Source organism: Ambystoma mexicanum, chromosome 4q (genome assembly GCF_040938575.1).
Source record: "Ambystoma mexicanum isolate Mex_15411 chromosome 4q, UKY_AmexF1_1, whole genome shotgun sequence".
Classification (NCBI taxonomy): Eukaryota; Metazoa; Chordata; class Amphibia; order Caudata; family Ambystomatidae; genus Ambystoma; species Ambystoma mexicanum.
In genome coordinates this window covers 1,253,649,300-1,253,668,226 of record NC_090928.1, presented here as the reverse complement: position 1 = coordinate 1,253,668,226, position 18,927 = coordinate 1,253,649,300, and the positions used below count along the sequence as shown (strand labels likewise).

The window sequence follows — 18,927 nt, the reverse complement described above, 5'->3', positions numbered from 1 at the left end:
TTGCTAGCATAGCTGACAAAAACCAAGCTGCTCTGCCCATGCTATTGGACCTCTCCGCATCCTTTGACCTAGTTGATCACAGCTTACTAGTGTCAAGGCTCGGAGAGGTCGCCAACTGCTCTGCAATTGCATCCAAATGGATCGCCTCCTTTCTGGGTCCCAGAATGGTAAGGGTCTGCGTGGGTGATAAACAATCGTCCCCTATCTCTCAAACATGTGGCGTCCCTCAGGGCTCCTGTCTGTCGCCGCTGCTCTTCAACCTTTACATCCGGCCCCTTCTTGATCTTTTGAACAAACTAGGAGTGCAATATACAAACTACACCGATGACACTCAGGTTGTTATTCAGTTGAGTGGCTCATACAGTAGTGACTCTAACCATTAACCAAATATATAAAGCCATACAAGATTGGATGGCTTGTAATTCCCTGGCCCTTAATGACAAAAAGACCGAACTCCTTATTGTGGCATCTAAAAACACCCGGGCAAAACTGGATCCTAACTACGCCTCTTTTCATATTGCCAACAACACCATCACAGTTCAAAAGAAAGTCAAGACCTTGGGAGTAGTTCTTGATGAGGTACTCTCCATGAAACCTCATATTTCCAGCATAAAATCTAGTTGTAGTATTATAAACAAGAGAATCAGATATATTCAACCATTCATATCGGAAGAGAACTGTGCTCTATTGTCCACTGCATTGATAAATTCAAGATTGGACTAGTGTAACAGCCTCCTGGGCACCACAGCCTCTAATATTCAATCCTTACAAGTGGCACAGAACAATGCCGTGCGTAACATCTTCAATCAGTCACGTCGCACACACATCTCTACTTTTAGGAAAAGACTCCACTGGCTACCCGTTAAACACTGCATAACGCATAAGATGCTTACTACGAACCATAAATGCCTCAGTTTTAGCAGCCCAACCTATCTGTCATCCCGTATAGGCATCAAACCCAACGTGAGGAACCTTCCTTCTTTGGCGGTCACTCTCAATTATCCCAAATTCAGGACAGCCAAATTTGGAGGCACAACACTGGATGCTCAGGATCCCCTTTTGTGGAACACACTTCCAGCAGGTATACGGCAGATCCAGAGTTACACCGCGTTCAAACGTGCCGTCAAGACTCACTTATTCAACTTGGAATAATGTCCTGACTCATTTCTCCTCTTCCACTTTCTTGTTTGTCCTCGTCTTGTTTTGTTCTATGTGCGCCCTGAGGCCCACGGGCATGTTGGCGCGTTACAAAAAAATTAAATAAAATAAAAGTGGCAGTAACAGTAATTCCGTTGGATTTACCACCAGAATACCACCCAACTCGTAATGAGGCCCCAGGTCCCTTACTGAGAGCGAGAGAGGCACCACATTCCTTTCCAGTGAACTGGGAACTTTAACCGGGGGCTCAGCAAGAAATGAACCAAGCACTATCCCTCTTGGTTGGATTACAAACAGTGATTTGTACTCTGCACCCCTGCAAAGTGGAAGTATGGCAACGAGGAGGGCGAGTGCTAGAACCCTGTGACTGTTTTGTATAGAGAATCTGGGTTGGAGGGGCCAGGGGTTTTGGGGGGGTCGGAACTAGGATGCCCAGGAGGAATAAATCCACATTACTTAATGTGTCTGGTACCAACCCATCCCACAGATTCAGTTTCACCAATTGCTGAACAATTGCTTGCAAAGTAAGCGCTCACCTACTTCAGTGTAGACCAGTGTAGACCTCTCAACGGTTGAACATAAACTCACCACAGCAGGTGTGGATCCCCTCTAGAACATTCATCTGTCACAGTAGGAGGATATGGGTAAGTAAAAGGAAGAAAAAAAAAAGACACCCCCTCAAGGGGCCCAATGCCCTGGACCATGTGTTGCAGACCACAGCTTCCTGCGGTCGCTTCCGGCCGGCCCATGGAGAGTAAGTGTGCTCTATGTCACAGGTGGAGGAAGAAAGGAATATGAAGGGATGCTGCCAATTGCCCACTGCAGGGCCTCTTCCTCCGTACCCCTGTGCTTCCAAGGATCCAGTGCTGGAAACTGGCTTGTCCAGTTGGGGTTGGAAGGTATTGGGGCAGGGTGATACTTACCCCCCCAAAGAAAGCATCAAGGGGAGGCCCATGCAGCATACACAGGAAGGGAGATCGCCAATTATCCTCCCCCTGCATCCCCCATGCACATGTAATCAAGAAGCCGCGAGTGGGAGACAAGCTCGACCCTGTGCTAAAAATGGACTAAGAATATGTAGCCGTGAGTGGAGGAAGAACCATTGGTCAGTTCTTGCATTTAGCCGTCCCAGATGATGGCACTTCGGTTTGAATATTTCCAGAAAGCAATTTCTAAATTGTGCTATAAACCCCTACATCCAAAACAAACTCTGCATAATGTTTGAACCTTCATAGCGAATAAAGTAGTTTGTGGATCCACCGCACTGGCACGGAACTACGCTTTGAAGCGGATCAGAGCAGTAAACAGAATTCATTTGCCGTCTGCCCTGGTCTTAGCCGTATGCGGTGTTACCGTAGCGCTTCTGCCACCATCTCCGTAGGATCACCTAGTTTCTCTCCTCGGCCAAGGCCTCGCAGGACTCCTGCACAGAGATCCCCCAAGAAGAGCACCACCACATCACTTCTTCATTTGACAATGGAAGAAACCCACTCTGCAGGTCACCATACGTTTTTGTCTGATGACCGAGAGCAAAGTAATGGCAGGAGGATTGTGAGGAGGTGGGAGGTCTTATTCCTCCTCCTCCTCCTCCTCCTCCGCGACATAGTAAGTTTAAAAAAGAGAAAAAAAAAAGAAATAAGTATGCCATATTTGTCTACATTTTAGCTATACGAAATATATTATTGCCTAAAAATGCAAACAAATATGCTATGTCGAAACATTACAGTGAAGAAGGGCAGCGGGTTGGGGTGACCCACGCACCTTTCTTCCCTGTAATGTGAACATGGATTGCGGGCATGTCCCCGCAACCCCGACTCAAAGTAAAAAAACAAAAAAAGAAAGCGGACCCTGTTGCACCAGTTGCCATATGCACAAGTGAAGGGAACAGGCGTTGCAGAGGGATATTGGAGACAGAGGCACACAAGGAGGTGTGCCACCCACAGGTAAGGAGGACGGGGGGCAACAGCAGAGTCAGAAATGTTCAGGGGAGAGAAGACCGAAAGTTATTTTTTGGAAAAATAACTGTCTTTTCGCCCTCGAAAATTTGAGCAACAGCCTTACAACCCAAATTCAAATAAGCAATAGCTGGGACGAGGACGAGTGGAGCCAAGTGCATTAAGGTGACTTTGGACTAACCACCACCATCTGTGGCATGGACAATGCCACAAGACGCAATCTGGGACACAAGTATGACCTCTTATAGTGAGCACTATCGCCACATACTGTCGGAGAGTAGATCAAAGAAGCAGGCTTGAAATTCAGGGAGACTATCTGAAGTGCAGGAACACCTCCTTTGTCTTTCTGTTAACAACTATATGCTGGTCTCAATTGTGCCATTTGCCAATAGCTGGCAGACCGATGCACCAACATCCGTTGGAACATTTACCAAATTCATTAACAAAACAAGTGTGGCTCCCTTATGCTACCCACACTGAAGCAAGAAAGAGGACATATTTTCAATACTGAAACAGCAATTTCACTGCCTAATCATGCCCTGTAGCACAACCCAGGGATTGCCAGCCGCTTCACTCTGGCATGCTGCATCTTCTACAATGTCACCATACATAGACGTCAACTGGGATGATGGCGACAAGTCGATGCCTTCATGGGGACACGCTCCCATCCCATCCCATTCCCACATGCTTCATATGACATTTCGCTTCCTTTAATCACATGGGCATAGTCACGGAATGAGAACAGACAAGATAGTTGTGCCAATGAAATGTATTATGCAACATAGTTGAAACAGGAATTGTGTCAAATATAACACCAGGCATCACCCACACCTTGAACACAATTGTTTGTGGCTAACAGACACCCTCCAATCAATATCAGACATGATGCTAACATAAAAAAATAAAAAAAATAAAAAGTCCTCCCCTCCCCTTCCTGTAGTCATACAAATAAACATGTATTAGCAATGGCCGAATAACTCCTCCTCTCTGATGGAACAAAGCACCCAGAGCAGTTGCTCCCTCACCAAGGGAGCACATGAGCCAAGCCCACACCGCCTCATCCTACATTGCCACACAAAAGGCAATCCCAGGGCCAGCCTTTCCTCTTTACGCCTACTTCTCAGACCATGATGTGGGCATGGTTAGTGCCTTGCCAACACCAACTTAGTTGGTGCTCTTCCGTCATTTGTGACAATGGTGGCATCATACCCCATTCCCCCTACCCCACCCACCTCTCCCTTTTGCATAGGGCTTGGCACCCCTCATGGGAGCCCTGCCCTGTCTCATTCGTCGGTCTCTAGAATTGATGCGGGACGCATGGGGCGGCATGGCAATACTTTGCTGTGGTGGCACAGCCAGTGCATAGTGGCCTCTTGCAGCTGTAGTGATCGCTGGTGCAGACTGTGGTAGCATTCGTGGTCTGAAGGATTCTGGAATTGGTTGTGGGGAATAACCATCCTCTGACTCGGATGTGGCAAAGGAGGAAGGAAACATGGCTGCTACGGCTGCCTGTGCCTGAATGGATATGATCTCAGACACCCTTGTAATCATTTCCTGCATGGCGCGTTGCACACCCAAGATGTCACCCTGAATCGCTGTGATTCTGCTGTTCTGCGACGCCATATCCCGTCCCATTGCCGCCATGTCCCTTCGTAGAGCAGCATGGTCCTTAAGGACACGCAAAAGGTTTGAGTTGACTTTGGTCAGTTCCATGTGCCTTAGGCGAATCGTATGCGCTACTTGCCGCATAGCTGTTCTGATATTGTTAAGTATCAGTGTCTGTTCCTGCTCGGCTTTCACAGTGTCCTCGTCCTTCTCCATCTCATCACTGCTAGCATCATCAGTGCTGCTGTTTCCACCACTGCTACGACCGCTACTACCACTGCTACTGCTGCTGCTGCTACTTCCGAGCAGCGCAGGTTGTGGTGTCGGCAGTTGCGGTGGATCCTGCCTCTGTGTACTAGTCACACAAGGGGTGGCATTAGGAAGACTTTCGCTCGTGGTTGCACCTACTGGCACTGCTTCAGGATGTATGACATGATTGCTCGGGCCGGGTTCTTCAGAATCTGTAAAGTGACAAGACATAGGTTAGTACAATATAGCGCCGATGGTAGTATAAAGCACATCAGAATCAGTGTGGCCAGTGACTATACCTCCCCACCACACACCCACCGTCGGAACTAATACTTGCGCAGCCATGTAACGCCCATGGCAAAACCGTTTCAGCACATTTGGGCAGCGACTGTTGGTCGTTGGGGGCCAGTGGTGGTTTGTCATGCAACATGCCCTTTCATCATAGAGTGGTGCTGGCCGCAACTGCACTTATAACAAACCAAGCAGTGGCACAACATCACAGTATCAATTTCCAACAATTTCTGCTACACTACACTTGAATGCCATTGCCTGTTGCATTAGTAATTATTTGTAAAGCATTTAAGTGCTTCAAATCGCGTCAAGGCAGGAAGGGGACTAGGGGATAATTCTTAGGAATCCGAATGATCCAACAGCAATAACTAGCATACTAGGCTGCGGCATTTCTACTAGTATAAGTGTGTAACGAAGAGTGGGGGAGGGGAAGATGAACATGCAAGACAAAAAAGGTTGGTCTTCAGTGCGAGGAGGACAGGACAAACATGCTAAGCCTAGTGCATTCAAGGTCATACAAGTGCGCAGACAGAAGTGGGGGGGGGGGCAAGTGCACCCAGTCCGGCAGGGGCCAGGGTTAAGTGCCGAGTGGGTGTCACTCTCATGGAACATTTCCTGAGTACAGTAATGCCAGTCAGAGTGCGGCGACCCAGAGGCAAGCGCAAGACTGGTGGGGGAGCCCGAGATGTGAGAATCTCTAGAGTGCACCAGGCGACCAGTCAGTTGACTGAACAGATTGGGGTAGAGAAAAGAGGGATGGACGCAGGAGAGAAGAGGGGAGGTTAGCAAGGGAGAAAGAGGAAGAGAAAGGAATGTCTTGCAGAGTTTCCTGAATTTAAGGAGGTCTGGCTCAAGACAGAGGTAGGTAGGCTGTTCCAGAGGGAGGCACCTGCATAGGATAAGGACAAACACTACACCGCTGGCCGTCTATACAGCAGCCACTTCAGCGGGCATTCGTTTTGCTTCTGGGACTATTTTCTGAACTGTATTTAAGTTTAAGTTAGGGCTATCTAGATCTGTGTATTGCCGCTGTGTGTTATTGTCGCAGTCATCTGGCAAGTTTGGCAAGCAATTGTTTACAGGCAGGGGCTGGTCAGGGCCCGCTAGACAGTGGTAGTTAGTGATCCACTGTGTTCAGCAGACCCAGATACGCCTTCATTAACTAAATATAGCACTGCATGCGGGTAGGGCACTGCAGTTACAAGATGCAGTGACTAGAGGAAGAGAAGGAAAAACAGGGTGCAAGGAAAAATGCAAGAGAGGAGTAGTAGTAGTATGAACATAAAACAGTCACTACTGGATGAGAATGCTTTCTAAGAGTGAAACACAAAAGGCAGCCAGGGAGTGCAACGGATTAACAGTGTGAACAGGAAGGCCGTGGATACAAAACCAGCTGGTCATCGGCTACAGATTGGGCCATTGAGACTTGCAGCAGTAGCGGGTGGCAAGATACGTCTGCAAGTCACAGCTTGAAGGATAGTATAGCCAATCATACTACGCTACGTAGAACAACAAAGACAATACAATATGAGCCGTCAAGCTGATTCATATACAACTACTTAAGCATCAAGTGTCCATCCAGTTTGTGGTGTGCACCACATCAAGTCAAGGTTGGCCATGAACCCAGCTGCCCACTTTGGTCAGCATCATCGATGAGAAATCAAGTTTCCTATAAAGAGTGGTCACATGGGTGCTACATCATTCTTGCGTCAAAAGTCTTTCCATTTGAAACCACAGAAAAACCCCTGCAAGTGCATGAATTCGTCTCTCTCCAGCTTGTATCAGGTATACATTTAAAGTAGAAAACTAATAGCCAGCCATAAAAAGCCAATCACCACCTCAATCCAACATATACACATGTCATTCAATTTCTTACACGCCAAGAATCAATCATCACTAGCCAATGGCTAGGAGGAGAGTGAACATTTTGAGCCCCCACTTGTACACAAATGTAATATTCATGCAATAAGTTTGGTTCATTAAATGTCATAGCCAAAAAGCTACATAAAGGACAATAGGGTTCTTGCACCTGAGAAACTTCTATCAATGTGCAGATCACAGAAAAGAAACATCTCTTGGCTTTATTTCTATGCTAGATAGGATTTAAATGGGGCATCAAAGAGTTGCCTTTTGATGCCTCCCTCGACTGGCTCTCCTCCAACCTCCCTGGTTGAGTCCAATTGGTAAACATGCCACCTTTCCTCTGCAAGCCAGGATCAGTCAGCTGTAGCATTCCACAGCCCTCCAACCGAGCCTGCAACTTTATTTGAACTTGTACATGGCACCCTGGATTAAGCTAACCCCACTCCTATGACCTCAAGTGGTACAACTATGGTACAACTATGCCGGTGGCACGCAAATAATCCTTTGATTCAACAACATGGATGAGGCTTCCTCTCTAGACCGTTCTTAAGACACCTCTAAAAAGGTAGAACACTGGCTATTCAACAACTACCGTAAAATGATTTTCAACAAGGCCCAAATCATATTTTGCAAGAAGCCGATCACATTCCCGATCCCCTACCACAGCCCACAGCCCACAGCCCACAGCCCACAGCCCACAGCCCACAGCCCACAGCCCACAGCCCACAGCCCACAGCCCACAGCCCACAGCCCACAGCCCACAGCCCACAGCCCACAGCCCACAGCCCACAGCCCAACCAAGTAAAAGACAACGGCATTATCCGACACTGGAGCCACAGACCAATGCAATGGTCAAAACCTCCCTTTCCCAGCACGCCCTTGTGTGGCTTGCGCACAAAATGGTGCATGCCAATATCTGGTCCTTTCCCAGCTTCATCACACCAACAGCTTCTGTGAACAAACTTCCCACCACACAACATGGCTCCAGAGAGTACACAAGATGGCACAATGTCACTTCCTCACCTACACGCCAGAGATCACACCTCATCCTGGTGCTTCCCGTCACTCACAGGGTACAGTTTAAATCCTTAAGCATTGCCCAAAGAACCTTCCACAGCGTGGGGCTCAAATGCATTGCACATACAACTCACCCACAGTCAACCAAACCGTCATCTGAGTTCAAGCACAGCACATCTGTTCCACATATCACTTCAGAAGAGAGCGGGCGGTAGATGTTTTCAGTCCTAGCCAAGCAACAAATAATTTCCTCCTACCAGAAATCCACAACAATCCCAACTACTTGACATTCTAAAAATTCTGGAACGCATGCCATCAACTCCACCTCTCATCACACACTATCCCAATTGGTCAACACCACCACCATCTGTCATTCATGCAAGAACCTGCCAGACGAAATCCCCACTTAAGTCACTCATCCATCCAATTGGCTATCCAGGTGACCTCCACACACATTGCCGCATTGGTTGTTCACCTTAACCCCCTCCATTTGAAAACACCCATTATCCAAATGTAGCATTGTTGCCTTGACCCACTAAACTTCACTCCTCATACGTCACTCCACCTCGCTGGTGCCACTATCCCACTTCTGAGCCACACAGATATCATTGACATTCTGTCCACCTAACCCCATTTGTGAAGTACGACTCCACCCACCTGTGCGCCAGCCACCTGTCACCATCTTCCACCCACCACTGCCCCCACACATTCATCTGTCCACCCTGTGCACTAACCAATCTGTCCCACATCCACTGTTTGTTGCTCCAATTATGTATTGCTCTCATCCAAGAATGTTGCACCCACAACCACCCACTCATCCCCCACAAAGCACCATCTTTCACTCCCACCCAAACAGTTGCCTCTAACCCCATGCATCCCCACCCCCACACCCGACTGATCCTACTACTCACCAAGCCCACCTACAAACCCAACATAAAATGTATGTCCAAAACATGAGCCCAGCCCAAACCCATAGCTGGAATCCAAGGTGAAAAAGAGGGCTGCTAGATGTCTGTCCACCAGCCATGAACAACCCCCCCCACACCCCATCATCATCCATTAGCAGTGCTGCTTCTAGAGTGGTTGCAGGATTCACCAGTTGGAATGGTAGGCAAGTCAGCCTGCAAAGCCGGGATCATTTTGGCAAGCAAGTCGACCTGAGGGGTTGCCAGTCGCAGAGCCTGTGTTAAACACTGCAACTTTGTAATTGTAGTGCAAATCAGGCAGGCTTACCAACATGCTTGGTCATCCATGTTTCACATCACAGGGGTGGACCGGCAGCCAGATTTTACAATGGACTTTTGCAGGTCAAGCATCAGCTAATGAAAGAAAATGTCTGACTGTAAAGTACCAAAAATAGCACCCGAACATGGACATTGGAAACATTAATCCCTTTTCAACATCTTATCGCCTGGTAACCACCTCCAGATTTCTGTACGAAACATGGGCAATAGGAGTGTGTGGCGCCTTGAAACAACACGTTGTATAGGTGCCTTACAAACATCCAATAAATGAAAAAAATCTTTGTTGTCGTGGACATTCATTTTCTGTAAACTCAATAACATCCTACATAGTCTCACGGTACCTGGAGTGGGGACAAGAGGAACTGTCACAGTACCAGTAGTTCCGGCAAAGTCATGGCTGGTGTCTCAGCTGCTGCCTGCAGCGGAGACATCGTGTGGCATGCAGCAGTGCTGGTGGCTGGACCGGTGATGTGCAACAGGTCCTGAAAGATTAGGCTGTGTTACCTGGTGTAAGGGTGTCAGCTGTTGCTCCTTTCAGGGTGTAGCCCCTTCACCTGCTCTCCTGGTATCTGCTCCTCTCGTCCCGCAGACTGTCCCATCGACAGCACTGACATTAAATCATCTCACCTGAGCAAAGCCCACAGCCAAGTCACAGCTCGTCTCGTCTCTCTGCTGCTGCCTGCATCTGAGACAATGGGTAGCGCTGCAACAGTGCGCGCAGCTAGACCTGCTGAACATCACAAGTGCCTGAAAGATTCTGCACTCAACTGGGCTGTTACACCTGGTGTGCGGGTGTAGGCTGTTGCTCCTTTTGGAGGACAGGGGGAGCCCCTTCATCTGCTGTCCGGGTATCTGCTCCTCTCATCCTACGGACAGGGGCCACGTCCCCCCCCTTGCCTTCCCATCGCCCCCCCTGCCCCTCCGATGACTTCGCCTGGGTGAAGCCCATGGCATAGTCGGAGCTCATCGCACTGCAGCTGTCCGCAGATGGTCGCCACATTACCACCGTTTATTCCTCTTTTGGTTGTTCATTCTTCTCTAGTCTAATGTGGCAATTTAGCTCTTTCCATGTGCTCAGACTATTTGGCTTGCCGGCTTTTCCTAATGCTGCACACGTCCAGCCCATTCAATTGCTGCTTAAGCGAGTTTTCCACTTCAGTGCTGGCCATTTTATTACTCCTATTTGGATATTACTTTCTCGGACTATGGCCGATAAGTCTGTTGCTATTGCTACTCCTTGCACTTTTCATTCACCTGCTCCCTGTTTCTCCGCGCAAAATCTAACTAATCTCAACCACCCTTCTTGTTCTTCTTACCCTTCCTCTATTAATCTTGCTCTCTCTGGAATGCCTATTCACTCTGTAATGAATCCCATTCTGTTTTGGATATTTTTCTTTGTTTGAATCACGTGGCTTTCATCTTCTAATACATCTATTCCCGATTCCTTTTCTGCTATTTATTGCTTTTCTTCACTCGTTCTGCGGGTCTATTACACACGCCCTGAAGTAGCTACGCAAGTAGCTGTTTGCTGGTGGACGACGCCGATGCTGGATTGTGAAATTGACTTGGAACGTTGGAATTGCATTTTGCCATTACAGCGGGGTGTTGTAACTGTGGCACCTTCCCCCTTTCTGAAAGACTACATTACACAGGAAATGCACGCTCCTGCAGTAGCTACGAAAGTAGCTATTCGGAGCGATGGTAAATCTATTCTTTTATAAGCAACTTTGTTAGCTCCTAGGATCCCCGACACGGAAATAGCCGACGGTACAACACTCTTGATTAGCTGGTTAGCCCAAAAACTGGACTGGGAAGGGCTTTGTAACTTTTTAAACAGCATATTTGATGTGTAAACGCTGTATTTAAGCCTTAACCACTGCCTGTGTTTATAGGTTTACTGGTTGTAATAAAGTGATATTTTCTTGATTCTGCTCCATCCCTTTAGCTACAAATCGACGCATTTCTAGCGGCCCGATTATAAAATAATATAAGTATTATGGCAACTATAATGTGATGTGGTCGCCATACATTGATCAATATGATATGCCATTTATAACGCGCCTATAGACAAGTGTTTCAAGGCGCGACGAGGCAAGGGAGGGGAACAGAGGGAAGACAGAACAATCCTAACTAGGCCAGGTGACATTAAGATCGTGAAAGTGCAGGGGAGGGGGTAAAGAGGAAGGGGCAGTGCTGTACATAGGATAACAGTAATATAAAGACAAAGAGCAACCAGCTGGTGGCAGTGCAAGGGAAAGTGCAGTCATCGGGTTTCAAGGGATAGTAGGGGGGCTGTAGGGGAACATAAATAATCCCTGAGTGCAAGGGTTGCCAGGGGAGCAGTGCAGATGTGCAACTGGCAGGGCAGGGGCCTGGGCCCGAGATCAGAGGGTAGCCAGGTAACCAGTGCAGTTTCGGATTCAGCCAGGAGATCAGCAGGGGGGGAGGGTTTAGGAGGGGCTGGGGGAGAAAGAAACAAAGAGGAAGGTCTTGAGGTGCTTCCAGAACCAGAGATGGTTCTCCTCAGTTTCAGAGAGGCAGGGAGTTGGAGGCAGATGAGTGAAGAGCTTGAGAAGGAAGATATTTAGGAAGAGAGAGTTGGAGGTATTGAGGTCCCAGGCCCCAGAAGGCCTTATGGACAATGCAGAGGGTTTTGAACTTAATCCTCGCCGCCAGTGAAGAGATTTCAGTCCAGGAGAGATACAATCCCTGGATTGGAGGCCAAAGACAAGTCTCGCAGTCCTGTTTTGGATGAGTTGCAGAGGGCGGAGAGTAGAAGCAGGCCGGTTTAGAAAGAGGCTGTTGCAGTAGTCAAGCCTGGAGAGCACCAGAGCTCTGGAGACAGTGAGCTTCTGAGGGAAGGAGAGGAAAAGAAGAATACCTCTGAGGAGGTGCAGCTGGTAGTGTGACTTTAGAGACAGAGATGTGAGGAGAGAAGCAAAGTGTGGAGTCAATGATGACCCCAAGGTTGTCTCACAAGTGGGAACAGGAAGAGGGCCAAGAGAGGCTGGCCAGAGTGACAGGAAAGGAGGGGGCAGGTGTGCCGATGAGGAGAATCTCGGTCTTACTGGCATTAAGGCAGAGATCACTGGCAGCACACCACCCCTGGATGATGGACAGTCAGAGATGAGAGAAGGAGAAGCGTTGGCACAGGGGAGCCTGAAAATGAGATGAGTGTCATCCGCATAGCACTGAAAGTTGGGGGAAGAGTGGCAATGCAGTGGGCAAGAAGTGACAGGTATTGGTTGAACAGCCAGAGAGAGGTTAGACCCCTGGGGAACACCACAGGAGATAGAGAGGAAGGACCCAAGTTAGACCTGGGAGGGTCGATCGGAGAGGAAGGAGGTCAGCCAAGCCAGGGCCTGATCGGTAATACCCGGGTTATTGAGCAGGATGGCATGGTTGACCGTATAAAAAAGGCAGAAGAGAGATTAAGTAAGATGAGGACACAGAGGGTGTTGGAAGTATAAAATAAAAAACCTCAGTACTCGTTTTCTTTCAAATATATTCTCATTGACTTAGTAGTCTTTTCAACTATATTACTAGGTGTGTAGTGATGGGACCCAAGTTGCGCTCAAAATCTGAGAACGAAAACAGGTAACGGGACTATATCTTCAAATCAAGTGACAACAGATGGAGGGGTAGCTAGAAAAGCGAAAGGGAATAATGGTTTTGATAAAAACAAATTTGGTAAATGTAAAATCTTCTACGGACAACCGAAAAGTTCCCCAACGGAAAAGGACACACCCAAAGAGCACCTGAATGATGAATTCCCTTTGGCACCAGAGAATAGCTCAATGATTGATAATAACTCATTAAATCAAGTACACGGCTTCAGATTGCAGTCAAAGGGTTTTCGGCCCGGACTCGGTATCTCCCATGTAGAAACAAGTATTGAAAATCTGGTAAATATGGACAATGCGATTGCCATGGATTTTCGGGTATGCCCAATTTGGAGAAATGTGCTTAAGTAGAGGTTGAAAGTAATGGAGGATGGTTCTTGGGAGGACCCAGGAAGCACAATTGGTAATTCATCGATGTTTTGCGACAGAAAATGACATGACTATTAACCTTAGTAAGACGAAAACAATGTTGATATCTTCTAGCCCTGTTAACCACCCTGAAATGAAAACTAGCTGGGGAAATGTTGAATATACCCACTGTTATAAATATCTTGGGGTGGAGATAGACAGTAAATTAGGCTACGCATCTTTAATTGAGAGGAAAACCCTTCAAGCTAGGCATATCATTAATCTAGTTCGCAAATTTGTCCAAAGCTATGCAGGGTATACCTTTAAGGGAATTATGCGGATAGATCGCCAATGGTTTATACCTGTACTTTTATATGGCCTAGAAGCTCTCACTATTACAATCTATCATGGCTCGACAAAATCGAGGGCCATTTTTGGCGATCAATATTTAGCCTCTCGGGGTCTTGTCCTATACGATATATTTGGGTAGAATGTGGTCCAACATCCATAAAGGCTATGGTACAGTATCAGAGATCGATTAGCTTTGAAATCCAAATGCCATCAGCCCAGCGAGATGCTAAGGATGATGGGAGAAGGACATTTCTGTTTAGTGCGAGACAAAAATATGAAAGGATATGACAAATTATGTGTGGAATTTTATTCCTCCTTGAATTGGGCAGTTAATCGCTTGAAATGTGGTCAATACGGGGTGATCAAGAAAGCTCTTACAAAGAAATATCAGATGAAAGATTGGACAATTTTGAGCAGATGACAAAACTGCATAATTATGTATTCTTAGAAGGGATAATTCACAAACATCGTAGTCCACAACAATATCGGATAAGATGCCCATATCCTTTGGTACGCAGATTTAGAATGCGGATACGTCTGAATCAGCTGCCAGTGAGAGCCACGTATGGCACACAATGGCAGCTGCATATTGACCAAAGGACTTGGCGTCTGTGTAATATTGCCAATAACCTCGAAACTATTAGACATATTCTAACTGAATGTCCCAAGTTATTATCGCTATATAGATGCCAATATAGCAGTTACGTTCACAATTATGAATATATTGCCTCATCCCATTTTTGGCATACATGTCTGAATACATCGTCTGATAGAATGATTATATCTATGTACCAAGTTTGGAAGACCGCTATGCTTTCCATTAATTAAGATGTTAATTTTGTCTAGATAATTAGTATTAGCATCTCCATTTTATGTGATCTGTGGTTAATTAATATATGTGTTTAGATCTATTTTTATAATGCTACATGATCTTGTATGGTGGTCAGACTTGCTGAGTTGTGTGACACTACAGGACAGGTGCTGTCTGTTCTCTATGAGAACCATTATTGGTTTTCTGATGCAAAGAAGAAATGAATTGAAATGAAATGAATGGCAGTATTAATATAGTAAATGTATCTCTATTGCATTGTTGTCTAATACAATTTATTGTTGTTAAAGTTTGTATTTATTCATATGTTAAAAAAAAAAACTTTTACAACAATGCATAATTTAACTATAAACAATACATAAAATTAATTAAATCTGATTGAAAAATGTGATGCTCCATAGACAATGATAGATATAATACTTACTTACCGTAATAGCATTTCTGATGATTGTTAATTTTATTTGTATAGCGCTCCAAACCCAGGGGTAGAAGGGGGCTTAAGAGAATGATTACAGCGTTGAGAAGTATCTTTGTGTTACATACTTCATACATACTTCTAATATATACATATATGACAATGTATTACTTACCGTAAAAGCATTTCTGATGGTTGTATCTGCTTAGATTCACATGATGTGCATAGGTCCGACATCCAGTGGTCACTGCAGAGTATTGCATTTTGTTTTTCGTAGTCGAAAAAGGGGACGTTGACATGGCGTGTCTGTAACACTATCCCTATAGTGACGTGCGTTGTACCCACAATCCCTCACGCGTCGAGGTCCCTCGGTTTGTATTTTTCTGCCCTGAGGGAGCCTTCTAGACGTGAGTGAATACAGAAAAGAGAGAAATATAGAAAAGGATGTCTATGTTCCTTCCATCCGAGCGGGGAGGAAGGGTGGGCGCATGTGAATCTAAGCAGATACAACCATCAGAAATGCTTTTACGGTAAGTAATGTATTGTCTTATGTTTGTTAATCTGCTTAGAATCACATGCTGTGCAGACTAGCGAGCAGTACCCGGAGTTGGCGGTGGGTTATGAGAAGGAACAGTAGAGAAAGGATGTCTTAATACTGCCTGTCCCACCTGGGAGTCAGATCTAGAGTGTGCATCTAGACAGTTGTGTTTTGTAAAGGTGTGCACAGAACTCCAGGTAGCCGCTTTGCAGATGGACTCAAGGGGAACATTTGCAATGAACGCTATGGAAGCCCCAGTGCCTCGAGTGGAATGTGCTCTTGGCTTGAAGGGTAGTTCTCTTAGCAAGAGTGTAACAGAGAGTGATGCATTGAACAATCCATCTAGATATAGTGGACTTTGAAACTGCATCTCCTTCTCTTCCTGCTGCCACAGAGACAAAGAACTGATTAGTCTTTCTCAGTGGTCTGGTTCTTTCCATGTAGAACATGACAGCTCTGCGTACATCTAGTGTATGCAGACTTTTTTCTACCAAGCTGGAAGGGTTTTGAAAGAACGTTGGTAGTTCTATTGACTGGTTTACATGAAATTTCGAGATGAATTTTGGTGCAAACCTTGGGTGTGTGCGTAGAACCACCTTATCCTTGTGAACTGTTACGAAGGGGTCTAGTACAGAAAGAGCCTGTAGTTCACTTACTCTCCTAATGGAGGTGATAGCTATTAGGAAAGCAGTCTTAAGAGTGAGGTCTTTAAGAGTTGCCTTGTGCATGGGTTCGAAAGGAGGGCACATGAGTCTAGAAAGTACCACATTTAAATCCCATCCGGGAGCTGGGGTCAAGTACAGAACAAAGTTAGTGGAAGAACAGTCAACCGGGTTGATGCTCTTACCTCTACACCAGATGACAAATCTTTTCCACTTGCTAGAATAGCAGTGGCGAGTATTAGGTTTTCTGGCTTCCCTGAGGATGTCCATACATCTCTGCGGGAGTTGTAAATGTCCAAATTCTATGATCTCAGGAGCCAGGCTGCTAAGTTCATGGTCTGAGGGCATGGATGCAGTGTCCTGCCCTTGTCCTGTGACAGCATGTTGTACGGGCAGGGAAGTTTCACTGGGGGAGATAGGGACATCTCCATCAAGTGAGCGAACCATGGCTGCCGGGCCCACATTGGGGCCACTAGTATCATGGAAACCTGCTCCTGGTGCATCTTGTGCAACACTTTGTTGAGAAGGGGAGTCGGGGGAAAGGCATAAACAAATTTCCCTGACCATTGAATCGACAGACCGTTCCCCTTGGACTGGTTCTGGGGGTACCTGGAGGCGTAACTTTGGCATTGTGAGTTCTCCAGAGTTGCGAACAGGTCTATTTCCGGGAACCCCCATTGCGTGAAGACGTCTAAGACGATGTCTTCGTGCAATTGCCATTCGTACTCTTAGGGCAGGGGGAAGTCTCTGCTGAGTTTGTCTGCTAGCAGATTGAGTTCCCCTGGTACATGTTGTGATAGTAGGAACATGTTGTGTTTGAGAGCCCACTTCCATATATTCTGGGACAGCTTGGACAGTCCTGGAGAGTGAATGCCCCCTTGCTTGTTGAGGTAGTACATGGCTGTGGTGCTGTCTGTGAGGACCATCACTGTCTTTCCTTGTAGGTGTTCCTGAAAGGCTTTCAGTGCTTTGAACACCGCTAGTAGTTCCAGCAGGTTTATATGCTTGGATGCTAAGCTCGGAGTCCACGCTCCGTGAGCAGTCTGATGGGATAGGTGAGCCCCCCATCCTGTAAGGGATGCGTCTGTGGTTAGAGTGGCTTCCACTGCGGGTGTGGCAAAAGTTTTCCCTAATAACAGGTTTTCTTTTGTCCACCACCGTAGCGAGAGAACCAAGGCCTGCAAGACCACCACTAGATCGTCCCATTGTCCGCTGGCCTGACACCACTGGCTGTAGAGCCACTCTTGCATTGGGCGCATGCGCAGGCGCGCGTGAGGTACCAAATAAATAGATGACGCCATCATCCCTAGCAAGCGCATTGCTTTGCGTACCGTCACCTCTTGACCTGCCACATAATGGGGGATCTGAAACAGCATGTTTTGGACCCTCTCGTTGGAGGGGAAGACGAGGCCGTCCTTTGTTCGAATTAGAGCCCCTAGGAATTGTTTGATTTGGCTGGGGTCTAAGCTGGACTTCTTTTCGTTGGAGAAGCCCAGTTGGGACAAAAGGTCTACGGTCTTTTGGGTATTGGAGAAGCATGTTTCGTAAGAATCCCCTGTTATGAGCCAGTCGTCGAGGTAAGGGTATACCGGGATGGATAACCTGCGCAGGTGGGCCGCTGCCACTGCCAGTACTTTCGTGAATACCCTTGGTGCAGATGCTATCCCGAAGGGTAGTACTCTGAATTGGTAGTGTTTGTTCTCTATCTTGAACCTGAGGTATTTTCTGTGCGCTGGCAACATTAAAATATGAAAGTATGCATCTTTCATGTCTAGTGTCATGTAATCCCCTTGTGATAACAGTGGGATTACTTCCTGCAAGGTCACCATACGAAACTTTTGGGGTTTGACAAACTTGTTCGCTGGGCGCAGATCTAATACAGGGCGCATGGTTAAGTTCTTTTTGGGTACAAGGAAGTACACTGAATAAATACCTTCTGTTACCTGAGATAGGGGGACAGCCTCTATAGCCTCTTTTCAGTAGCTCTTCTACTTCTTGAAGAAGAACGGTGAGGTGTTCCGGTGTCATGCGTCGGTTCCGTGGGGGTCTGTACTTCGGGGGAACCGTTGAATTCGATGCAGTATCCGTGGGCTATGGTGGATAATACCCAGCGGTCTGACGATATTCCCTCCCATGCTGAAAGGAACGATGTTAGCCGGCCCCCGACCGGTGATGCATGGGAGGGGACCCGAATCTGCGGGTCATTTTTTGGTATTGGGCGTGGAACCTTTGGGGCTGGAGCCGCGACCTCTTCCTTTGCCACGGCGTTGGCCTCTTTGACTGAACTGGGTGTTACCCTGGTTAGAGGGCCAGTTGGTAGCAGAGTAAAATTGCTGTTGGTTTTGCTGCTGGCGTTGGCCACGAAAGGAGCGTCTATTGCCATAGCTGCGTCTGTTAGGGGGCCTAGAAATTTGGTCAAGAGTCTTGATGGTATCAAACTCTTTCTTCGCATGTTCTAGGGCCTCATCGACTGCTTTCCCAAATAGATGTGTTTGTTCTATGGGCTTATTTATCAGGGAAGCCTGGGTTTCCGGCTTAAATCCCGAATTGCGCAGCCAGACATGGCGTTTGAGAAGTATTCCCTGAACCAGGGAACGGCCAGCCGTCTCTGCGGCATCTAAGGAGTTCTTTACGATGCCCTGGTTTACAAGAGTTCCCTCTGAGATTATAGCTAACAGGCGTGAACGCAGGGGTTCTGGTGCGTCCTCTGCTTCGCTGCGCGGCTTGCTCCACTGTGCATCTGCGTAGCTAGCTAGTAGGGAATTGTTATTTGCAATCC

General features: G+C 47.0%; 1 protein-coding gene across 8 annotated transcripts in view; it reads right to left on the bottom strand.

Annotated features, from left to right (window-relative positions):
• Positions 1-3,864: 3,864 nt before the first annotated feature.
• Positions 3,865-18,927, bottom strand: part of LOC138468332 (uncharacterized) — a 144,758-nt gene continuing 129,695 nt past the window's right edge. For all 8 annotated transcript variants that reach the window (XM_069608846.1, XM_069608848.1, XM_069608849.1 and 5 more), the window contains one exon: positions 3,865-5,179. In XM_069608846.1, the coding sequence (XP_069464947.1) occupies positions 4,317-5,179 (863 nt within the window). In that variant the 3' untranslated portion in view covers positions 3,865-4,316. The remainder of the gene's footprint in view (positions 5,180-18,927) is intronic.